The sequence below is a fragment of the Furipterus horrens genome, unplaced genomic scaffold, assembly GCF_987537825.1.
Source record: "Furipterus horrens unplaced genomic scaffold, mFurHor1.1.pri manual_scaffold_8, whole genome shotgun sequence".
Lineage (NCBI taxonomy): Eukaryota > Metazoa > Chordata > Mammalia > Chiroptera > Furipteridae > Furipterus > Furipterus horrens.
The window spans coordinates 27,591,935-27,618,338 of NW_028327178.1; the positions used below are offsets into that span (position 1 = coordinate 27,591,935).

The 26,404-nt window shown below is 41.5% G+C and overlaps 1 protein-coding gene across 8 annotated transcripts in view; it reads right to left on the minus strand.

Moving 5' to 3' along the window:
- Positions 1-26,404, minus strand: part of FHOD3 (formin homology 2 domain containing 3) — a 434,907-nt gene that overhangs the window by 224,009 nt on the left and 184,494 nt on the right. For all 8 annotated transcript variants that reach the window (XM_090285641.1, XM_090285640.1, XM_090285639.1 and 5 more), the window contains exons 4-5: positions 20,089-20,156; positions 13,570-13,675 (exon numbers count right to left, since the gene is read on the minus strand). In XM_090285641.1, coding sequence (XP_090141767.1) covers positions 13,570-13,675; positions 20,089-20,156 — 174 coding nt within the window. The remainder of the gene's footprint in view (positions 1-13,569; positions 13,676-20,088; positions 20,157-26,404) is intronic.

Genomic DNA, 26,404 nt, shown 5'->3' on the forward strand with positions numbered 1-26,404 from the left:
GGAAGGTAACTACCATCTCAACTATAATTTACAAAAGGGTCAGCCCTTCTTGGTTCCAAGCCCCTTTCACATTAGGTTTTCAACTGACGTAAGAAGGATTTCATAATACACATGGAATTCAGAAACAAAACCATAAAATTACATATTTCCTTTCTTTGCAAGGCTGATAATGCCTAGAAACCTTTGTGCTATGTTTTGCCTACATGAGAATGAGCAGTTGATTCAAGTACCACATTTCATGTTGCATGAAATTCCCACGAAACGTGATACATTAAGCTGATTCTATAAAAAAGAAAAGCTGAATTGTGGAAAGCTAACATCTTGAATGACTGAGCAAAGAACAACTAAAAAAGTTTCCTGTGCCTTTGAAATGGATGATATAGGATTGAACTACTTAAAATTTATCAACCACCTTCGGAAACAATGTTGATGCAAGCAATTTGAGAGGGAAAAAAAATACAGGATTTAAGGATTTTCATCCAAAATCTAATTTAATATAGTGTTTTCCTGTATATCCATCTTTACTCGATGGCTCCTATCCCAGAGCCATTGCCAAGTTCCTTGTGGTTAGGGGCCTCAGCTGAGCCCTCCCCCTCCCACTGCGATTCTCTGCACAGGGCACATGCTGGATACATGAACACGTGAAGGAAGGGATAGTAGGGATGCAAAGAAAGAGGAGCCAGACTTCCCTGGAGTGCTTGTGCCCCAGTTACCCATCTCTAATTCATGGGTAAGATGATCCAAGATGACCCAGTCCATGTTCTCTCCTGACATGGGCATACTGGAAATACTGAATTTTCTTTTGAATCACCTTCTCCTGTAGTTACTCATTTGTGTGCAGGAGACAGCCCTTTAATTACGTGAGAATGGATATCACCAAAGGTTTTCTGAGAGACCAAAATTAATAACCACGACCAGAGTGAGGAGTCTAAGCAAACCATGGTGGAGCCTCACACAAGAAGAGCAGGGACATGGAGCAGAATTCAGTTTAGATGGATAACATGTGGTTGTCTAGGAAGTCTAGGAAGAAAATAAGAAGCTACTGCCTCCATGAAATCTTCCCCTAATCCCCTTCCAAAGACCTCTGCCTCTCCTGAGGTACCGCGATATTTTGTACCAATTTTTGCACACCCAGATGGCTTTCTATTACAACTTTTGTATGTAACTGAATTTGTTTTCTATTGCTATATAACAAATTACCACAAACTTAGCAGCTTAAAACAACACGTACTATCTCACAATTTCCATGGGACAGGAGTCCAGACATAGCTTAGCTGGGTCATCTGCTCAGGGTCTCACAAGACTGCAATCAAGGTGTCAGATGGGGCTGTGGTCCCATCTGAGGCCTGGGGTCCCCTTCCAAGCTTATGTGGTTGTTGGCAGAGCTCATTTCCTTGCAGCTGTAGAACTCATGGCAACTTGCTTCTTCAAAGTCAGCAGAAGAGTGTCTATGACTTGTAGACTCTCTTTTAAGGGTCCACCTGCTTAGGCCTGTCCCACACAGGATAACCTCCATTTTAACTAACTCAGACTCAACTGATTTGAGACCTTGTTTACATCTGCAAAATCCTTTCGCCTTTGCCATATCATGTGACCTAGTCCTGGCTCCGTGATATTCACAAATCCATTGTGATCACAGCTCTCGTCACATTCAAAGGGAGAGGATTACACAGGGCATACAGCAGCGGTCAGGAATCCTTTGGGCCATCTTACAATTCTGCCTGCCACAGTGCATGGCACTTCCCCTGCCCTAGCCTAAGCTTCCTCCTCTGAACACCTCATTCTTGTTCTCTGCTACCCTATACTCAGTCACCAAAGCGACCGACTCAATCAAATCACACTCATTCAGCTTTCCTCATTCAGGACTCCAACCACAGAAAAACTGGGGCCACAGCTGACAAAAAGCAATAAAATCTAAAATCTGAAGGAGGTTCATCTTTATGTAACCCTCCAATTAAGAGCTGGGAGAAGACAGAAAGAAGGAAGCGGGGCAGCAAGGTGCATACAGGGAAGGGAAATATTTGGACGAAGTTAGTAGTGTGAGTACTCAGCAAAGGCAGCAAGGTGAGGCAGCCCCTGTCGGTGGGCACTTTCCTCATGGCTTTCAACCTGCTCCTCTGGCCCTGCCTTGGTTTTACCAGTAACTCCAGCTGCTTGGAGTCCTCCTGGCTCTCAGTCCTCACGCTCTGGAGAAGCAGCAAAACCACCACTGTCTCCGGACCCCACCACGTATTATTCCTGGATATAAACCAATACTCACCCCAAGCCTCATGGCCCTAACAGATCATCTGGTCCCCGCGGGTCCCAATGCAAAGTTCTGTGGTTAGAAAATTAATTGCCACACACTTGTCTGAAACCAACTCAACAAGTGGTCTAAAAATGCCTAATAGTCCCCAGAATAAGCAAACATCGTATATGGTATTCCTGCTCTCACTCCCCCCTCCCAAGCTGCTGACAGACATCACAGATCGGTTGTGGCACCCTTTCCTGCTGATGCTGGATGTGGCTTCAGAATCCTCAACAGAATGCTCCAGAAAGTCACCACTGATCAGTTTATGTTGGCAAAAGAAATAAACTAATTTTCCAACCCTGTTCTAGCAGCTTGTCTTCAGTCAAAAAACCACTTTGCTGTCACTCCTACTCATTGCTCCTAATCTGCCTTTAAAAGCAACAAGTTTGCCCCTTCCTCCAAAAACAACCCCTACATAGCTAACTATGTCTAAATTTGTTCCTCACATAAACCCTTGCAGGCTCAAGCTGAGTCCCAAGGACAGGGTGACTGGGGTGGGTAAAGAGTAGAGCTCTAATTCTGGGATGATTAGGATGCCCTAGTAGTGTTTCAGGGAACCCCGGGAGCCACGGAGGCCCTGGGAGAGGCAAGTGTGTGCAATGGGGGCCGTGGAACTCTATCTTGCCTGCAGGAACTGGCTCCAGAAATGTCAGGTCAACCTAGCACAGGAACTTGGCTTTTAGGGAGTACAGTTTGAAGTAGCAGAGGAAAGGAGAGGCAGGGAAAAGCAGCAAGGATAACAGGGTTGAACTCATGAGGACACTGACAACCAAATCAGATGAAAATGCTCCTGATCACACGTCATCATTTATCATCTTACTGCTGTCTCCCGGCTACATCTTCTGAGTACGCATGCCCAGCTCCCAGGATAAAACATGCACTTGTCCACCACCACTCACAAAATACTACCTGAGACCAAGACAGAGTCCCGTGGCATGGCTCTAGGCATTCCCCTCCCACTCATTCACTCATTTAATTGTTTCAATCAAATAGCTGTTACATATCTATGACACATCAGGATCAGGCTGGAGTTGGGGCCACAAAGGCTATGACAACACTATTCTTCCCAGCAAGGAATTCATAACCCATCTGTCTCAGAGGCAGGTAGATAATTCCTTGAGATACAAAACAGGTTATGCGGTATGATCCATTTTTGCATGGCTTTCATCTTCAGAATCCATGGCATTTAAAATTAAGATATGCACCATATTGATCGACTGAACTAGCAAAATTATCAAAACAAAATTCAATAATTGGACATTTTTTTCTAAGTACCAAAACAAACCAACATGTGTTGTAGTGCCTCAGAAACAAAACAATCTGGTGAGCTAAAGCTTCAGGTTAGCAAATGCAGGCATTCTCGAATTCTCAGTATAAACAAGCAGCTTCATCAGGGATCATGAGTTCTCTTCCTGGCAGACATTCTATCATTCATCTATTCTCTCCTCTAGCCAGTTTTCACTGAGCTCCTAAAGTTTGCCTGGCATCAAGGATAGAAACTGGCATGCATGCAGGTAGCCAAATATGATAGAGAGCATTAGCCTAGGGTCTCTCGCCTGTAGTGTTATTTGCAACAAATATTTATTATCAGTGAGGTAAGTGTCAATACCAGAGTACGCACAGAGGGCCAAAATATCGGGCTGCAAGGGAAAGTGTCCTGGAGAATATGACATCTTAGTCCCATCCTGACCACAAGCAGGAAGCAAAGGGTAAAGTGTGAACCAGGTGAGGAAGGACCTCATAGGCAATACCAAAAACAGAGAGAAAGCTGAAGTGGACAGGACTGATACACTAGCCACATAGATATCCTGTCCCTGTGGAAGGGGCAGGACTTCTTCCTGAAAACGAGAGGAGCCACTGAAGGATCGACACCGGATCTAGAAGGTCAACCCAGGCAACAGGGTTTAAAATGGACTAAAGGGAAGCAGAAATGAAATCAGAGAGACTAATTAGCTCTTAGAGAAGATTAGAAAGGAAAAAATGTTTATCTGAACTCAGAAACTATAACTAGAAATGGAAAGAGATGTAAAGACTTGAAAGGGAGTAAGGAGTAAGGAGTGAGGGGTAGAGAAGTCTGAATTTGGTGGTGGATGATCACAGAGAGTGAGTGAGAGAAGGGCGTCCTGGGGGACCCCTAGGTAGCTGACTTAAATGTGATGGAGGACAGTATTCATCACAGGGATGATGAATGAAGCAGCTGTTGGGGAGCTGACTGGTGTGGTTTGGACATGGGACCTTGGGAACACTCGGGACATGGCTGGCTCCACACATCTGGGACACTACAGAGTGACCTGAGCTGGGGTCTTGTACACATTGACGGCAGGGAAGTCACATTATCAGGAAAAAGAGTGGCAACCTGCAGGGAGGCTGGCCCAGTCTACCAAGGGCCCTCGCCACTCCAAAATGCAGGAGTCTGGGAACACAGCAACTGACAGGTCCCCAGCAAATGCCAGCCAAGAAACTAGTTTTAATCCGTGTTTAGGGTTGGGTTTAAAATTTGCTTAAGACATTCTGTTCTATCATAAACTTGGCTTTATGAGTACAAGCCCTGTGAAAGAAGACCAGGAGCGGCAGTGACAGCAGGGGGGCGTGTGATAAAAGGTGCACCCAGTCGGTTCCTCCTCTGTAACAGTCTATCGAGCAAGCAGAGAAGGGTGGAGTGAGAGGCCCATCTTCAGAATGAAAAAGGCGGAAAAATTCCTGATGGGCACACAGCAAGGAGATTCGGCTATGGAAAATCCCACACAGAGCAAAGGCCAAATAACTGGTTTTCTTTCTTCCTTCTTTTTTCATATAACGGGAAGAAGATGAAGGCTTCCAGTGAAGATGAGAATTCTGGAGAAATCTCTTTGGCCGACCGAGACTGTGACAGGGATGGCTCTTAAAGTTGACGCATGCTTAGACATGACTGCACGAAGTTACAAGGGGTTGTTTTGTTGGGGGAGGGGGCTGTTGTCTGCAAACTGGCCTAAATGAGACTTTATACAGAATGCAAGGTGAAGTTTAAGGAAACATCTGATCAGTCTAGGAACGAGTCAGGTTGAGATTAAATTATAATAATACCAAGTTAAGCCATTTCACTTTCCCATTTCTGTAGGTAAAAAATGGCCAAACAAAAATCAGCAATTTCATGTGATTTGAACTAATGATGCTACACATTGGAGATAATGTTTGCCAGGTACATCTACTGTGCATTGCTTTATAAAGACTGCTCTATGTGAAGTATTTCTGTTACTACTTAATGCTTGCTATGTTTCAGAGTATTGATAATTAATAATTTATTTTTACTTTTGAAAAATAAAAACTTGAAAGAAAAGCCTTATTAAACATAGGGGGAAAAAATAGGAGAAGAGAATCCATGAGCCCTGAGCCTGGGAACAGTCAGCCACACACCGCTGACTTTGGGGGGTTCATGTAGCTACACCAGTGTGAACAACTACCTCTCCTGGGCAATGCAGTATTGCAGAAAGTATTAGAATAGCCCAGCAAGCCCACAATATCCTATGGGCTGGGCAGGCCAATGGGAGACGTGAACTCTCCCAGAGGAGCTGGTTAGAAGGTGAGGGATACAAGTGTAGCTCTAAGCTATTCTCTAACCCAGGTTATTAAAAGGGGAGCAGGCCTGATGCAGGATAGGGATGGAGGGAGTGGCAAGAGGGGCCACAGATGGGACATTTAGAGGTACCATTTCTGTCACCATGCACCAACAGCAGCAGCAAGAGTGATTCAGCCTCCCTCCCCAAGCAGGGGTGGCTGTGGCTTTCCTGCCCCTGACCAAATCCTTCAGCAGGTTTGTGGCTGGTTCAACCTGGTGGCCACATCCCTACTAGCGTGCCAAGTGGTTGAGCAAAAAGGTCGGGCCGAGGTCAGACAGACCAGGGCACGGAAAACATTAGATGCCAAAAGCAGAGGTTTCAAACAAGCATGGGGCTAAGAAAAAAAAAAAAGCAAAATGTGAAGACCTCGTCCCCCACCTATGAGTGGTCCAGCTTCTCAGCCCTCCCCAGCCCACAAGCCACAGCTGATGAATGCCCGGAACCTATAGGCCAAGTCTCCAGCAGGCACGCCATTAGTCCAAGTGCTCAAAGGAAGCATTGCAAACTTGTAAACACAGAGGAAGAGGAGGCTACCTCTGCCTCAGGGAAATGGGACTTCACACATGAGACTTAAGGTGTTGGCCAAGGGGTTGTCACAACAGAAGACACCAGCCCCAAGACACAGAGTGTTTCCTGATTGAAGGACAACCAGGAGGATGAGAAAGACCCTTCTTAGCAGAGGATATTCCCAAACCAAGTTCACAAAATAAACAGGAGAAGAACCCAAGGGAATTCTCCCACTCTATCACATGGTAAATATCAGGCCCAATTAAAAAATGAATAAACAAGAAAAATAAATACAAAAACACCTTGTGGGGGTGGGAGGGATATGCACAGAATTCTGTAATTAAAGAGAAGGAAACAGACATCATACACAAGAGTTAGATGGGGAATATATTCTTGAAAAGGATTTGTCCCAGGACATGGAAGTGCATGCAAGCAATAGTTTTGAATTTTCAGATAAAGTAAATTCTTCCCAAAGTAATTGACAAATTTAACTCAATGATAACCACAGTTACAAACCACTTTATAAAAATGACTACAAAGTCCACTGGTAGGAATAAATGTGCCCTCAATCACCAGGAATGACAGAGACTATACAGAATGATCACCCCAGGCCTATGGTGGAGTCTGAGGCTCACAATTTGGGATTGAGACAAAAGCCTTGCTGTTATCACATTACAAGTTCAACCAATGCAGCAAGTTTCCCACAGGTAATCTTGCCCACAAACTCCCTTCTCAGCCAGTATCTCCGCCTTCTCTCAGCTTCCATTTCCCAAGCTTGGCTATTCAGACTACAGGTTACCATCGTCCATGTAGTGATAGGATGCCCATCCTTAGATAATCACACCAGGGCTTGAGTGAGCGTGAGGCAGAAGACAGTGCTGAGCTTTGCATGTATTGGGAAATGCCAGGGGTAAGGGGTGGAGGGATTAAAAAAATTCATGTTGGACTGGAGAACCAAGTTCACAAAGTAGCAATGACATCACAACTTATGTCCAGCTATAATAAAGCCAGGCTTTTCTACTTCAGGTAACTGTAATTCTCATTTCACAGACTATGATGTTATTAGTCAGAGGTCTCACACCTATAGGCCTATGAGGCTCAGAGGGAACAGAACAACTGGAGCAACCCAGGGCTAATGCAAAATGGGGACTGTGGGAAACATCGCCCACGTGCCCTGAGGAAAAGGAGCAGCTTCTTCCAACTGCAGCTAATTGTGGCCAGATAGCATGAGGGCCCAGGGCTGGCTCAAGTGTTCAGGTTCTCAAGAGAAGCCAGAAATGTGTACTGTTGTGACAATACTCCCAATTTTTAAACGTTCGTGTTTTAAAATCTTTTAATGTGCTGGACTGGGCAAACAAAATACCTGTGGGTTCAGTTTGGTCCCATGGGCTGCCAATTTGTGCCAGCTGATTACCTCCTAGGGACACCCCCTGCCACCCAAATCAGCAAAAAGAGAGACAGCAGGTGAGGAAGGACTTCATGCTCCACACTGGCCTCAACCCTCAGGGGCTGGTGACAAACACCAGCAGGGCACTTATGCAGCTGTGTCATCCACACCAAAGCTGAGCCATGAGGCTGCCACAATTGATCCCTGACATTCTGACTAAGCACAGAAAGCTCACAGCAAGAGGCAGAAGAGAAGGCCCTGCCTGGTGGCTAAGTTGGTTGGAGGTTTGATTCTTGGTTGGGGTGCATGTGGAAGGCAACTGATCGATGTTTCTCTCTCATCGATGTTTCTCTCTATGTTTGTTTTCCCCACCGCTCTTCCCCTCCCTCCCTTCCTCTCTGAAGTCAACAAGAAAATATCATTGGGTGAGGATCTTTTAAAAAGAAGAGGCAGAAGAGAGGAATGCTCCTTCAAGCCTGCAGGTGTGCCCAGGACTAGAGTCAGGAGACACAGGACAAAACATGGTAGTCAAGCATTTGACCTCAGTTCAGGAAGTAAGCAGCTCCCAAGACCTCACCTTGGGACTACTTTGAGTCCCTTCCTAACCACTGTGTACAGCCTGAACCCAACTTTTGTTCTCCTCCTTTGCTCTGAAATGCCAAAATACAAGCACTGAAGTATTTCTACGATGGATTTAATTATCCCTTGATCATTTTGTACCACTACCTTCTAACATCATAAAATCTCTTCCTATGCTGTCTGCAATATTTCTGTTCCTGGTGACAGAGATGCCAACAGAAACCATGTGTCCAGAAGTCCTGACCCTCATTAAGAGATCCCCTAGTATGCAAGGCTTTTTTTCCCTGTAGTATAATCTAGTTAAGTGATATTTGGCAAGGCACTGAAATTCTCAGGTTGTAGTTTTTGCAAAAAAAAAAAAAAAAAAAAAAGCCTAAAATCTGAATTAAATATCCCATTTTTAATATTGGCAACCATTAAAACACTTTTAAAAACATACTATTGGGGCAAACAAACTATCTGGAATGTTCTCCTAAAATGAAAGGTTTGAACTAAAGAAGTTCTAAGATCTTATCCAGCTCTGATAATGAATGAGGTGGTGTTTTATGATTAACGAGTAGTTTGTTCTAGGATAAAATCAAATTTCTCCATGTAAAACTAGCCCTAAAGAAGTAGCTTCCTTTGAGGTACAGCCAGGAAAGGTGGCTGGTCTTACTAATGCTACTTCTCTCTTTTCTCTCTTCTCCCCCAAAGCATACCACCTATATGCAATTTCTAAACATTAAAGACTAATGTGATACAACACATAAAATGGGCCACACACAGCCCCTCCCAGGAGCTTTTCCCAGGTCATGGCTGTATTTTGGTTTCCTCGTCACATCCCCAGGGCCAGTATGGCCTACAGTTGAAGCTCAGTACATGTGTAGAAAGTTTAAGTTCCCAGGAATATACCACTCTAGGTCCTACTTCAATAAGAATAATTGTGAGGTAAAAATTCCACAGTAGATTTATATTAAACATTGGCTATCACAAAAAAAAAAAAACCTTTAGATCATTAGCTATAACCCTCCAAGAATAATAAGCCAGATAAATATTATTTCTACATGTTGTACATTTAAGACCTATTCCCAGCAGCCGGCTCACATTTTTTTGGAGAACACTCGCTACACAGTAATTCAAAACCTATCTTTACTTCTCAGCAGATACATCCTTGATGAAAAGCAACAGATTCCTGGGCCTTAAAAGAGGAGCTGACAGAGGGCTGAGTGCAAAAATAAAGATAAATTAAACAAGTTCTAAAAGCAGATGTGGAAAGCATTGGGTTCTCCAAATGCGCTTGTTTCCCTTGGATCTGGGGACTCGCACATGGTCTCACAGAGTGGAGCTCCTAAGGTAACTTCACGAAGGGCACGCTCCTCCATGGCACTTTGACAATCAACCAACCTTCCAGTTTATAATACCATCTTTTGTTTCTTGTTTTTTTAATTATATTTTATTGTTTATGCTATTAGAATTGTCCCAATTTTACCCCTTTGCCCTCCTCCACCCGGTCCCCTCCCCACTCCCTCAGGCCATCCCCACACCCTTCTCCATGTCTATGGATCCTGCATATATGTTCTTTGGCTGCTCTATTCCCTGCGCTGCACTCATATCACCTTATTGAATGCCACCTTGACCCAGGGATTAGGCTCTGGGGCTCTCGCACTCCAGGCCGTGACATTTCCACCCTAATCACACAGGGCTAGGTAACAGACAACCAGGGACAGCCCTAAACTCCAGGGCCCACTGAAATTATTCCAACTAGCCAATCCTAAACCTGCTTCCTCCACATCACCATGGAAACCACAACAAAGGTGCTGCCTCATGAGGACTCTGTGCCCTCCTGGGTAGCATGCTGTGTTCTCCCCAGGAACCTGTGAGTTACAAAACTAAAATTCCTTCCAGTGTCTCTCCCTTGATCTGCATCTAAGGTAATATGGTTAAAATACAGTTGGGCAAATAAAGAGGCAATCCAAAGGTCATCCTTGATTGCAAATGTCTACTGGCAGCCAGCGGCTGATCATGATCACCACCTAAAAAAAGGCCTACATGAGAAACTTTTCAAAGTCAGGAAAGGGTGACTCAACATGTGGCCTAGGAAAAATGATAGTTTCCTTATATAAAAACACAAAAGTCACACCCCAAGAAATCTGTCATTTACAGCCCTCAGAAGGTACTTTCCTAGCATGAGTTTCAGTCAAATACATCAAAATGTGCTGATGTTTGCACAATGCCCTCATTACCCTGAATCTCCTGAGACTTAGTTGAAGTGGGGCAGGCTTGCAAATACACCTCCCTGTGTGGAAAACAGAATGCCTTGTTGTAACCTGAATGGGGTGAGCACGTGCTCATTTTCCAGGTAACACATGGTGAATCTTCTGGCCTCCAATAAATGTAGACTATTACCAGGTGATGGCAATGGCAGCTTGGAGTCTCCTCACACATTAGGAAGAGCTTTCTACAATGAGGGTCTTACCTCGGTGACATTTTCTGCACACCGGAGAAGCAGCAGGTAGTTGACAGAGCTCTGCCCTGGTTGTGCCTGGGCATTCTGATTCTTAAACATTTGGTAATTGCCTTTGGCACCTTTCCAATACAAATTAGAACGCTGCAAATTAATAAACTACTGCAAGCTTGATAATAAGCATTCACTAAGGTAGAGAGCCTAGCTGAAGTACTCTATGTCAATACCATCTTTCATTGCCAGGAAGGACAATTCACACAATTTATCACTTGGGACCTTGTGCAGCCATTAAGCTTACTCTGCCCACTGTACAACCACCCATTCCCTCAGCAGCAGGGAGACCCCTCACTACCTCCAACCAGGCCACCACATGCTGCTTTCTAGAAGGCTTTCACAGCTGGACTGAGTTTTTCTTCCTATTTCCCTCTATGTGGCAGGCATTGGTAACCCTCAGCTCTAAAGCCACACCTTTCTCTCTTGCTGCTGCCCCTTAAAGACTAGGAAACCAAATATAGCAGGTCCCCAAGTAACATTGTTTCATTCAACAACATTTTTTATAACATTCATGAGACTCCATAAGAACTTAAGTCTTGTTTATATCTATTACCTATGGTAAAACTTGTTTTGTTACATCATTTCATCATAGTTCCAAGAACTTATAGACACATTAAATGAGGACCTACTGTATTCACTCTGCCAGCCTCCCTTGCAGCTACAATGGTCATGTGACCCAGTTCTAATCCATGTATGGTCTGTAGGGAGCTTCTGAGAAGAATTTGACCTTCCTGATAAAAGGAGACTGACCACAGCTGGCAGAGCCCTCCCTGTCACCCCAGCCTTGAATGTAGCTATTAACACTAAAGATTACTCAATATAAATGCACATGTACACTCCTAGATAAGAGTCAGAAGAATAATGAAAAACACAGATGATTTTGATATTAGTTCTATAGAGCTATATGTGTGTGCACATTCATACAAGCACTCACTAGAGTAGACTTCTTTTTGTAAAGTTAAAATGATGTGTACTTTAAACATAACAAAAATCTATTTTTTGTTCATTTGGACTCACTATTCAGGATTAAGCCATTTAGGTATATTAACTTCCATGTGGTGCAACTTATGAACACCCATATTAGAAGTAATGGGAAAATAAACTAGAAGTTCTCCCACCCTCGTTTCTGTGCCTTCCCCTCTTTGAGGTGTTGGACCAGTGTGAATGGAATGAGGGTGAGAATCAAGGTTTGCACCATCTCTTCAGACACAGAGAGACAGTTGCATTGGAAGGCAACACAGCAGGACAAAGTTTCCGGTAAATTTATCTACACATACCAGGAAAGTTTCCATATAAGTGTTTTAATTATATTGAGGATAAAAATAATAAAATTCACCAATAGAGCCTCTCTACTGACAACCTTTAGTGGGGGTTTATCACAAGCCCAGGGAAAAATTGAACGTCGACAAAGGGAAATGGCTCCTTTGCCTCACAAACACCATGGACTAGGAAAACCAGAGGCTGAGGACTCTCTCACACTCACATTTGGCATTTATCAAAATGAATGGCAACAACTAAAACTGACTTGAAAATATATCCTTTTAAAAAATCTTAATGAACCCTAAGTTTTCTCTTTTGCTTTTCCCTTTTGTTACAGTGGCCCTCCAGGAGTAGAGAAAAGGGAGGACTCGAAGTTCCATGTGCTAGGAAACAGGACATAAGGAAACTCTCAGGGTGAAACACAACAGGAACTGTAGCAGACCATTTCATTTTGCCTGTCTCCAACTAACCATGGACACTTGACATTAAATCACACGTGTCATGTATTTTTCCTTCATCTGGGGGAAAGGAGTCATGCAGTTGCAGGCACACATGCAGAAGCAGGGACAGAAGAACCTTCATCGGCCATGATGTGTACCCGTGCCTGGGCACAGCCCCTGCCTGACCACACACTAGGGAAACTGACGTGATTTGGCAAATGTTCCACCTCTGAGTTTCAAATTTTTCAGCTATAAAATGGAGATATTAAACGATATCAAATTTCCCCTTTATAAGTCAAAATGGTTGATGGCAGTGATTTCATAGGGTTCAACCTAATAATTCCTACCCTGCTATTTATTTAATAGGGTCAAATAAAAGTAGTATTTATATGAAGGTGCACAAACAAAAAACCCTATAACTATGACAAGATCATTAACTTTATGAACTGGAACAGTAATCAATGCTTCAAACTCCATATGTGCATTGCTTTATTAAAAAAACAAAATTATGGAGGAAGATATCAGAATCATTGTTTATAATGCAAGTTCCTGGGTGCACTTCCTAAGCCAGGAACAGAAGGGCTTGTCCAGTGGGGAATACACATTTCTGACACACGCTCCCATTGCTAACCTAAGTCAGAGAAAATACTTTTCCCAAAAAACAAGTTAGCCCCCTTTGGTTTTGGGTGGCTTTCTGCTGAACTGCAGGCTTTACCCAAGCCCACTTAGTATGTCCCCTTCCTCACCAAATAAAGGAGATTTTAAAGAACTTAGTTCATAGCACATTCTTTTTTCTTAATAACTGAAAGAGACTTCATGTGAAAGTCAGTAAAATTAGCTCAGTCACTAATTACTAAAAATTGATAAAACTTAATCTTTTGCTTCAGGGTGATATTATCACCTTATTGCTTAACCTGAATCTTTTAAAAAGCTCTGAGTATTGAACTTCCTGGAGAGGACCCCAGAACGCCCTCACAACAGGGCCTAGCCACAGGTGGCCTGTTGTAACTTACCCCTCAGGATGTAGTTCTGATAGTTTTGGTCTGCCTCAGCTCCCACCTTGATCAAACAGGTCAGACCTTCAGCCACCACAAATTCATGCACCAAATCCTTGTCATCCTGGAAGGAGAGGGGAAGGAAAAAAAAAGACTTCAAATACTGTCCCAGTCCATCCTCCATCCAGACTGTGCTGTTAAAGCTATGTACAAGCCTCTGAAACCTAAGATTGTTCTGCTCTATTCAAATGAAGCACCTCAACTGTTGCCAGAGGAATGTTACAACCAGTCTTCACATTGTTGTTTGCCAAAGACCAATTATTGCCTTCTGGGCAATCTAATAAAGATAAAGTAAACAAATCAAATACCCTAACTTTCAAGAATATTTATAGTGTTCTGTTTCTTATTATTCAAAAATCACAAGGCTCTGCCCCCCCCCCTTAGGTCCCTAGGGACAGGCTACATGAAGCTCACTAGGCTTTAACAACAGGAAACACTGGATAGCAGCATATATCATCAAGTGAAGAATACATGTGTTCCAGAAGACAGTCCCTAAGGACAGTGGTTCCAAAGGTCTTGTAAATGGTATTAGAATATAAGGGAGCAGGCTCTCCACATTCTGAGTTGAGTACTTGCCAGACCAGCAGAAGGCAGAGCACAGATCCCAGAGTGTATCTGGAGCAGCAAACCACCCCTCGAAAGAGCCACTTTGGCAGGCCTGCAGACCTGATCACAGAAGGCAGGACATGGAAAGCACCTCAGGGGTCTCCAGACCCACCAGCAGCAAGAGTGACACCTGGGAACTTGCTAAAAATGCAAACACCTGGCCCCACCCCTAATTTACTAGATAGGAAAGATGCAGTGACCTGTGTTTACCAAGCCCTCCAGGTGATTCAGAGGTGCTCAGATGGGCCTTTGGAGGTGTTCAGATGGGTTTCAGCCCTACCTCCTTCATTTTGGGATCATGTGAGAGCTTTAAAAAGAAATAGGAAGCAGGACCCTTCCAGGATGGGCTTAACCAGAATTTCTGGGGTGAGGCCCAGCCTTTGCTATTCAATTGCCCAGGAAATCCTAAAGGCCAGCCAGTTCAGGAACCACTGATCTAATCCTAAAGAGTGGCAAACTTTGGCCAAGATCAGCTACTTCTGACCAGCTCCCAAGTGCAATCATTTTCCTTTAGTTGCCCCTTCTATGGAAATCTAGAAGAGGGATTTTTCTACTAATCTTTCAGATTTCCTTGCTCGGACAGTACCTTGTCTCAAATGCAACCAGGGTAAGGCTAGAACATTCATCTTCAATTATAACAACAGAGCAAAAATAAAAAACCTCAGTGATGTAAATAGTAGAAAGCTTAATGGAATAATGAAAGGTTATTCTTATAGGAATGGTCAGCAACCATGGTTTATCTCCAGAAGAGAAAAAATAATTTCAACAAACTGGCATAATTCTCCATTCTCTATGTTAAATCAGCCCCTCATTTTGATTTTATGGCATTTTCCAATTATATGGATGGAGGACTTGAGCTAAATGTGGGCAGACCAGGCAAAGGTTCCCTTTGAAACAAGAAGGCACTCTCCATGTTCAGAGGGCACTGGGGGAGGGGGGAGCAATGCTTGTGCCCTGGAGGTAATGAGAGACAGCTGTGTTAACTCAGACTTTAAGATAATCATGGCTTTGGAAAGCAAGAGAAAATGGGACAATATCTTAAGTTTTTGGAAAATTACTTTACACTCATATGTATAAAGGAAATAAAAAATAATTCTCTCTCCATCCATATCCTTTTCCACCAGCATATGTGAGAAGTGAACATTTAGATGAGCTCATGTCTAGTCAGAAAGTTTTTCCAAGCATGTAACAAATGTTTATTACTTTAACTAAAACTAGATTCACACATGACTTCATGGTGAAAAAGTGAGAACAAGCTCTCAAGAAACCACTCAAGCTAATCACTAATATTAATATAGCGTAGAGTTGACTGACTGTCTGGCAATAGTATTTAGAAAAAATACTGGACAGAGGAGAGTGTTTATAAAAATAATTCAGAACCCTCACTAAAATGTATGTACATATGTAGATAAGGCACTTAGGAAATAGAAATGTATGGGTAACAAATGTGAACAATATTTTCCAAATTGGCAATATAACTAGATTTTAAACACACATTCTAAAATATATAGACACTAATAAGTGGTTCTTGAAACATTGGTTTCCGACTAGAATGAAATCAAAATGTCAACACTAACTGATAAGTGGTTATCACTGCCTTTCAGAATTTTCTGTAACAGCCATGCATTAACTTGTGATCATTTCATTTTTTAATGCTTATTAGTCAAGGAATATTCAACTCAATCCAAATGACCAATGGCTCTAGTTTTTTGTTGTTGCTGTTTTTTTTACTCCTCCACCCCTTACAAACCTGGTTCCGAAAAGAACCTCCACATTTAGAAAATATAGAGATGATGGAAAGGCAGGGTCATGGGTGTGAGAAGGAATTTAGGTCCCAGACAGCTTGTAGCCTGGTAATCCATTCAATTCCCAATGCATCCTTGCTCTGGGGTTTACAGCTACTTTGTGCACACATGGATGGGTGGTCTTCCGGACAGGTTGTAAACTTCTCATAGCAAGCACCTTCTTCATTGCCTACATAGTGTGGACAAAGTCTTCTAAAAAATATTTGTTTGATGAATAAGTAGTAGAAATAGTGTCCGAGAATTCAGAGAGCCAACGCTACAGAACAGGTTCAGTGAGAGAATGTGCAATAAGACTCTAAACATGTTTGTTTTATTTTTTAACTTATTCCCCATGGAGAACTTTAAACATACATAAAAAGGAGGCAGCATAATTTAATGAACCCCTGGTGCCAATCAACTCACACCAATCCTGTTTCATCTATCATCCCTTTTTCTGCTGTCATATTAATTTGAAGCAAATCCCAGACATCACATCATTTAATCCATAAGTATTTCAATATGTATCTCCAAAATAGGAACTCTTTAAAATTATGTACTCATAATAAAAAATTAATACTTTCTGTGTTATCAAATGTCTAGTCAGGGACCAAATTTCTGTCTCATAAATACTGTTTTCTTACCATTTGTCTTAGGATCCAAATAAGACCCACATGTGGCAATTAGTTGATATAGCTTGTAAATGTCTTTTAATTCATCTCTTTTTTTTTCCTTGAAATTTATGTGTTGAAGAAACTAGGTCATTTGCCCACAGTCTGGGTTTTGTGATTATGCTCCTGTGGTATAGTTTAATGTGTACTTAGTCCAAGATCACTTATAAATTGGTTATTGCTTATAGAGGCATGATCAGATCCAGGGTAGATTTTGTTGGCTTGACCACAACATTGATAGTAATGTGTGTTTCCATGAGGATGCACATAATATCTGGTTGTATCTCATTTCTGTCACATCAGCAGCTCTTGATGCTCAAGACCTGTATCCATTAATTCATTAGGGGCTGCAAAATCATGATATTCTAATTCTGTCACTCCTTCTTAGCTAGAACATTTTTATAAACAAAACTTCACCTCAATTACTGTTTGATTATCCTAAAATTCACATAAGAAGAGGCAAGATAAATATGAGATTCTAAAACTTTAACCATTTTCAAAACAATGTGCTACATATTAGCATTTTCCAATGGGTTTATTTTTTAGTATCATTGTGAACTCATCAATGCAAAAACTTGATGTGTTTCAATTCACTGCCATTATCATCTATATTGATGCTTATATTGTCCCATCTTTGGTCAGCCAGAGGGAGACTCTTCAACATGCTTCTTTTGGCAATAACCCTAGTAGTATTTGATAGCTTCCTTGCTATCTCTATAAGAGGTTCCAAGTTTATTTCACCCATTTCCTATTCCAGACTTAGAATCAGCTATTTCTCCAAAGAGCTCTGGTTCCCTTCAATACTTTAAGACCACAGTCTTGCTGCCTTTGATGCTTTTTGCTAATGGCTTGCTCATTGCTTCTCATTCATTTCCATAAACAGAGCTAGAAATATGCTTACTTGCTTGTCTGTTTGTTAAATAATATACAACACGGGTTCAGTTGGATTCTTCTAATTCAGGAGTACAGAGTTTTTAACTTAACATCTTCTACCTTTCTACCTTCTTTTCTCCCACACACCAAGAATCCTAATTCCTAAGAACTCTTAGAATGACAAAATTGGGGTCACACATACACACACAAAAACAAACATACACACAGTCTCAGAATAGCAATACCAACACTACCAACACCAACATGATTACTGTAAATATGTAAACAGTTCATTTTTTGTGCATGGTCTGAGATGCACAAATTATAGTGTTTTAAAGTCACTTAGAATAGCTCTTCTCAGTGTGGTTCTGCCAACCACTGGATATGCAACGAGGTGAACACAGGTTCTGAAAGGAATCAAAGCTGAACACCAGAAGCAGGAGGCAGAGGGACTAAACGAGCTGGGGTGAGGAGCATCATGAGCATGGCCCTCTTGAGGCACAGGGACAGCCCAGCACTCCTGCAGTCAGGGATCTGAGTTGGAGAGGAGGACGTAACGAAGGGTGAAGAAGTTTTGCTTCATTCATCTGAAGAACAGGGATACACAGATGGATATGTGGGAAGTGAAACTTTGGGACAAGTAGTTAGTCAGTGAAGCACTGACTAAATTAGAGACAGGGAGGACTGGAGACAGACATCTGCTAGACTCCTCAGTCCACCCAGTCCATCCATCTACTGCTTAAGTGGCACCAGGTACTGTGCAAGGCCCCAAAGACCCAGCAATAGAAGCCAGGGAGCTCCCAGATGACTGAACTCAGAAAAGTGCCTTGATGTCCTAAGTTCTATACTTGATGTAAGCACAGAGGACATCAGAAATATTTGGAGAGACCATGACTGTGGTGAGGGGCCATTTCCTTAAAGGAGAGGCTCTTTGACAGGAGATACTAGGAGGGAAACTGAGAGACATGGAGAGTGGATGTGGGGTGACAATGCATTCTGGGATAAAAGCAATAGGCCCAGGGGCAAAGGTGCAGAAGACTGAAGGCACAGCTTGCTCCCAGAATGCAGTCATGGGTGGAACTTAGGATACATCCAAGGACAGCAAGGTGTGCACAGAAGACAGATCCCAAAGGGCCTGGATGTTATACTGAGAAGTCCAGAAGTAATCCAGAAGGCTGTGAGAAACCAGCAAGAGAATGGCCGCCTCAAACCCCTCTGGTGGAAAGCAGATAAATGGATTGAGATGGGGAGGACCAAAAGCAGGCAGTGCCCATGGACAGCTGTTCTCATTTCCCCAGAAGAAACAGCCTTAACCAAGACACACCCCAAACCCCAAGGCATTTTCCTGTGATGTGTACCCAGAGGGCAATAACATGACAGGTTTACACTGAGACAACGGGACACTGAGAAGGGACTCTGCTCTGGGTAAAAACACAAGGGTGTGGTTGAACAAGTTTAAGGAAGAACAAGAGGAGATGGCGCCGATGGGATGGGCTGCTGACCTGCCTTGTGGTCTATTCCCTCTCAGACAGGAAGACACCTGTGAAGGGGACTGCCATTCTAGCTAAAACGATCACTGACAAAATCTTTTATCATGTAGATAAGACAGAAACTGAAGAGAAGTGGAATTTACCCTAGAGTCCAAAATCATAATGGGAAGAACTATAAACCCACACAAACACAGGCTCAATGCAAATGCCATCTTCCCCCATGAAGCCATCTCCTGATCCTGCCCAGTTCGTGCAGCCTCATTCTCCTCCCCGGTGTTGTCTCTCTCCTCTGCCATGTCACATGGGTGACAGTCTTGGAGTTCATCTGCATGCCCCTCCCAGCCTTCTTCACTAAGCTTGTGACTCTGTCAGGGCAGGGACCTAAGGAAGGCTTAGGAGAGAAGGATAAGATGGACCGAGAGACACTGGCACACAAAAAGGGGGCATGGCATAGCCGCATGGTTTATAACAGCAAAAGACTGGAAATAGACCAAACTGTCTGCCAACAGAAGAATAAACAAAGCAACTTGTACTTCATCCATACAATGTGATACTTACTCGGAGCTACGCCAGCCATACCTCCATCCATCCCACTCTCAACAAGATGAAGTATGGTGCATGCACCATGATAACATATATATGTAATTAATACAAAAGAATATAGCATTGCTAGTGAAGATTCACCATTAGGAAGGAAACATGCATGTGTATGATAAGTACCAAATTTAACCATCAGTAGATAGGGACCTGGGGTGGGGTAGAAAGAAATAGTTCATATTCGGGATCAGAACACAAGACTTTAATTAATCTGTAGTAGGTTTTTCTTTTTAAAAATCTGAAGTAAATATGGAAAAAATATGATTTAATAAAATTGCCTTTACTTGTTATGTTTGAAATAGTTGATATGGTAAAAATAGTCTCAACTGGTATTTTGACCAAATTTTCATTGTAATCTAATGAGAACTTTCTGTAATCAATAAAAGGTATAACCTTGGCTGTGTCTCACCCTATAGCAATGCAAAGACAGAACCTAAGAGCACTTTTTTATTTCCTTACCTGAAATATCTGCTTCAGGGAGAAAAGGGCCCTTCTTAGATCTCGTCCACTGGAGTTGTACAGTTTTTCTGAAATAAACAAACAACATTTAAAATTAATTAAATTGACTCAACAGATGGTAAAAACACAGAGGATCTGAACAATCACAGAATTTCCACTCAAAAGATGAGTAAACCAAATCCATTTAATTTAGGATACAGACCTCACCTCCAACTGTGCAAAAACTAATCTGGGCTGTTATAGGGAGTTGGGTGTGTTTGTGGGTGGGGAGTGGGGGAGTTATAGAGAATGAGGCCCAGATCTGCTCCCTCTCTCCGGATCTCTATGTCCAGCTATTTACAGACCATTACACTTGATGGTGAACTAGATCCAAAAAATTAACACAGTAAAACGGTTCACCCTTCCACCACCCCACTTCCCTGCCTCACAGCCCCTGTGCCACCATGCTGTCTTAGGAAGCTTTGCAGAGCCTCCTTTTCCCTGTGGCCTGAGGGCCACCTCGAGAGACCACAGGAAGCATAGTGGCTCTAAGGTCTGATTGGCTCCTTTGATGACAGGAACCCATCCTCAGCTCTGGCTGCACCTGAGCTCTCACTTAAGGATGGGCCCTGACTCTGAGCAAGGCAGACAAAGAAGCCTTGGTTTGATATTCTCTGGTTCAAGACTCCTGGCAACTGATGCAACCCCACTATTGCATCAATCACATTTAACATTTACTAGTTAGGCCAGGCCTGTGTGAATAAGAAGGTGAACTTGACCCAGGACTCATCCTCCAGAGGTCACAATGCAGCAGGATAAACAGATGAGTAACTCACAATTACTCCTTGGTTCACAAAATGTGGAAGGGACACAGGAGGAATGGAAAAGTCCAGTTCTTCTGGTGTATACGGGATGCCTAGGAGCATGGAATCTGCTCATCTTCCCAGAACCCAAGCATGGCCCTGACTCAGGTGGCTCTGGTGGTTGGGTTCCTAACACTGGATGTTAGATTGCCCCATTATGAATCAGCCAACACATGACCTGAGCACCTGCAAGGCACTGTTCTCAGTACTGGGGGTACAGCAATGAAGAGTAGACTTAAGTAAGAGCAAAGACTAGGCAACCAGACGGCCTGCATTTCAAAGCCAGTGGTACCACCTACTAGCTATGTGACCTTGGGCCAATACCTCACTTCTCTAAGTTTTGGATTACCCATCTGTAAAATCAGAATAAATAGTAATAGATTTAGAAGAAAATGTTTTTTTGTATTACATCAAATACTGATGAGATGGAGTGGAATGCAAAATTATTTAAAATATTTAAATAGAATTTAAAAGTTCAGAGCAATTCATGCTGGAGGCCAGCTACCCTATGTGGGGTAATGGGCAAAGCCATATGTGAGTGGCATGGACTTGACTGGAAGGGCATTGAACACACAGATCTAAAAGAGTTGGCAGAGTCTGGTTAGGAGAAGGATATGTTCACTTTGCAGAGTGCCTCTGGAAGTGAACAAACTCACATATGAAAGATTCAAAATGACGTAGGACAGGTGGTGCTCAGCATATGCACAGCAGTAGCATCCTCAAAGGCTTCACTCTGAATGTTTTCCCTTCCTCCCATCCACTCTCCAGACCAATGCTAGAAGGACTGGGTGAAAATGACCCCTGATGACATCACTGCTCCCACTTAAACCCTTCCATGTTGCTGGCTGCACTGAGAATGAAATCCAAAACCCTCTGCATGGCTCATCAAGCCCCTGGCCCGCCCTCACTGTACTCAGACACTCTGGTGCTCTCAGCTCCTTGGGCAGGCCGGCCCCTCCAGACTCACAGCCTACACATACAACTGATAAGTGGCAGGGCCAGGATTCTGTGAGGGATGGTGTCTGACCCTAAGCCCTCCTGAATGTTTGACCACCATGGAATCCACCACCTCTAAATACAATATACAGCTCACAGTCCTTTGTTGATTATGAAGAATTTCAATTAAGAGAACAAGGAGCTGATCAAACTCCAAAGGAATCAACCATCTCCAAACTGAACATTGGGGACCCTAAGAAAGGAGGCCTGAGCAACTCAAGCTGACTTCTAAAGTCTGTGCATGGCCCTGAAAGACATGAGTAATAAATAAATGGAGCAAACTATACAGCACCCCTGTGAGAACCCAGGTTCCCAGGGATGAACCCTTCTTCCAGTTTGCAAGGCTATCATCTCAGAATTCTCAAATCCCAGAGAAACATACTTTGTTTTTTGCCAGTACCACCACTAATACATGAAAATAAGGCTATCAGGAGCAAGCATGGGACTGCATATACCCTGAAAGAAAGAGGCAGATTTTTCTTATGCAGGAAGAACAGTATTAGAAGAGAAAATACCTCTTTTTAAGGCAACAAGATTTGCATTAGGCTGTCTTGCTCTGTACCACCAGACATACAGAAATCTGTCTTAAAGGAATTTGCAATATCACCTCTAGTTACTAGCAATCTGTCATGGCTTCTGACTCATGAGAATGAGAATGATGGTTAACTGTGTTCTAATTGTCAAGGTTTTAGTACTCTAGTCAAAACGACTGGTTTTTAGAAATAGGGTTAACTATTATTAGAAAGCACATAGCTGAGAATGACTTAATATTTTGTTGAGGACTTTTGCATCTATGTTCATGAGGCATATTGGTCTGTAGTTTTCTTGCAATTGGGTTGACATTGAGGCAATGCTGACCTCCAGTTGGAAGTATTCCCTCCTTTTCTACTTTCAGAACGAGTTTGGGTAGACTTGATATTATTTCCTCCTTAAATGCTTGACAGAATTCCACAGAGAAGCCACCTGGACCTGGAATATTTTGTTGTTGTCGGAAGGTTTTCAACTATAAATTCAATTTCTTCAATTAAGATAGGGCTATTCTGATTATGTTTCTTCTTGAATGAGCTTTGGTAATTTTTGTCTTTCAAAGAATTTCTCTATTTTATCTAAGTTATTAAATGTATGGGCATAGAGCTGTTCATAATATTCCCCATCATACTTTTATTGACTATAACAATCTCTTCTACCTCTGATATTGGTAATCTGTGTCTTTTCTCCTTTTTAGTTGGTCAATTAAGCTAGAGATGTATAAATTTTATTGATGTTTTCAAAGGACCAGCTTTTGATTTCATTTTTTTTCCATTGCTTTTTTGATTTATATTTCACTGATTATTTTCCTCCTTTTGTTTGCTTTTGGTTCAATTTGCCCTTTCTTTCTTGTTTCCTAAGATGGAAAGTTAAATAATTGATTTAGACCTTTCTTCATTTCTAATAGAATACTTAATACTATAAATTTCTAAGCACTACTTTAGCTATGTTCCACAAGTTTTGATATATTGTGTTTTCATTTTCATTCAGTTCAAAATTAAATGAATGTTGAATATTTCATTCACTTGAAAAGGGAATGACTTAATCTTGCTACTTTTTTTGAACTATGGTTTATTTAGAAGTGCTATATTGTTTAGTTTCCAACTATTTGGGGATTTTCCAGATATATTTCTGTTACTGGTTTTTCAGTTGAATTTCTCTATGCTAAGAACATATACTTGATATATCAATTATTTAAATTTATTAAGACTTTATGGCCCAGAATATTTCTGTCTTGGTTAATGTCTAGTATACACATGAAAAAAATTGTGTATTCTGCCATTATTGGGTGAGCTGTTCTATAAATATCCTCTAGGTCAAGTTGAGTGATAATTTATTAAGGTCTTCTATCCTTCTATCCTTACTGAATTTCTATTTATCTATTCTAGATTTTACTATGAGAGGAGTGTTAAAATCAACTATTATTTCCTACTTCTTCTTTCAGCTTTATGAGTTTTGCTTTAGATCTTTTGAAGTTCTGTTGTTAGCTGCACTAACAATTCAGGTTGCTATAGTTTTCAGGGGAACTGACCTTTATCATTATGTACTGTCTCTCTTCATTCCTGGCAATATTCTTTGCTTTAAAGCCTACTTTTCTAATATTGTCTAATACTAATATGGTCAATTAGTATGTGGGTCATGTTTTCAGAGTGTATCTCTTTCTGTCCTTCTGTATTGAACCCATTTATGTAAAGTTTCTTGGAGATATGGTTGCAACTTGTTTTTATCCAATTTGACAATGTCTGCCTTTTCTACCTGGTCTGCATTCACTGTGTTTTTAACCTCTATGACACACAAATGACTCTTCTGGCACTGAACAGAAGACCCTCATGGAGAGCTGACAGTGACATTTACCCTTTGATGAGAAACATCATTGTACAAATGCCAATCATAGCTTTGAGCGGTACAAAAAAATTCCCCCCCTTCTTTTTATGCCATGTTTTTGAATTAAAACAAACTAGAATTTCTACTCAAGGAGTAAGTACTTTGCGTTCCAATTGTCTTTAATTTTTAAAAAATACTTCTGGCCAGGTAGTTGGATTGGTTGGGGCATCCTCCCATACACCAAAAGGTTACAGGTTCTATCCCCAGACACGGCACATACCTAGGTTGTGGGTTCAATCCCCAGTCAGGATGCATATAGGCGGCAACTGATTGATATTTCTCTCACATAGATATTCTCTCTCATTCTCTCTCTCTCTCTTTCTCTCTCTCTCTCTCCTCACCCCTCTCTAAAATCAATGATATATATCCATGGGTAAAGTTTAAAAAATGCTTATAATTCATTTTACTTAAATAATTGTTGGTTCCAAACAATGCCAAATAACAAAATACTATGGTTCCCAAATAATAATTATTTCTTTTATGCAAGAAAATGATCACTACAGACCTCAGAGAGATTCACAAATTTTAATGAAGTTTTTTTTTTTAAAGTCAAAGCTCATAAGTTTATAAGTTCAGCCAATCTATATAAGAATGTATCATTTTCTGCTAAAATGACCTTTAAAACACTTTGTTTTTTTTAAGTCCATAGGCTATAAAGCATTAGGTGAGGTTTAGATCAGCAATCTTTCTATCTGGTATCTAAGTTGTAGCTTTTCTTTTTACCTTTCATGAAAGTGATGCACAGTAAGGCTTCATTTTTATGGACAATGACACCCTCTCCCAAAGTACTGCAAAGTTTTCCTTTCCCTATGCAATCAACACTTTTACAAATGTCATTAGCTGGTCCCTATATTATATGAGAACAATATTGGGGTCATCAGAATTGTGGTTAAAATTTAAATGACCAAATACTCATTCAAAGAGATATTACTCTAGATTACTGATTTTTAAAAAAGATAATTGTAAAATGAAATCATGGTATTTAACTAAAACCAAATTTCCATTTATTTTAAAACCATAGTAGTACCAATAAGCCTCTATACCTTATCTGACTTGTTGAGTCTTCTTTTTACTTTTGAATTATAGTTAACATGCAACATTTTATTCGTTTCAAGTGTACAACATAGTTATCAGATATTCATATACCTTAGAAAGTAAATCACCATGATAAATCTAATAACCATCTGTGACTGTACATAGTTATTATGATATTATTGACTATATTCCCTATGCAACACATTACATCCCCATAACTAATCCCCCTACTCCGTGTCATCTGACACCATCAGTGTGTTCTCTGTATCTATGAATTTGTTTTATTGTTTTATTTTGTTTGTTCATTTGTTTTTGTTTTTTTAGATTCCCCATACAAGTGAAACCACAGTATTTGTCTTTCTCTGTATAACTTATTTCACTTAAGTTCATCCATGCTGTCACAAATGGCAAGATTTCCTTCTCTTTTATAGAATAATATTCCACATCTTCTTTATCCATTCATCTATCAATGAACAGCTAGGTTGCTTCCATATCTTGGCAATTGTAAACAATGCTGCAATGAACATAGGGGTACATATTAATGTTTTCGTTTTCTTCAGATAAATACCTAGTAGTGGAATTGCTGAGTCATATAGTAGTTCTCCTTTTAAGTTTTTGAGGAATCTCCATACTACTTTCCAGAGTGGCTACAAACAGTGCATGAGGGTTCTCTTTTTCTCCATGTCCTTTCCCACACTTATTCTTTGTAGTCTTTTTGATAATAGACATTCTGGCACAATGACATCTCATTGTGGTTTTGATTTGTATTTCCCCGCTTAGTAATGTTGAGCATCTTTTCATGTGTCTGTTGGCCATCTGTATGTCTTGTTCTGTTGATTTTAACATGCACTTTAAGAGACAACACTGTTTTCCAAGAGGTTGGGAAGGATTAGGGATGAAGGATGTTTGTAAATAACATATATTTGTTATTTTATGAGAGGCACAATTTTTGCTGATCGAAAAGGACCCAGCAGATGTTTCACCACGTCAGAGAGCACAATCAAACCAAAGACTACCAACAGCTCTTTGAT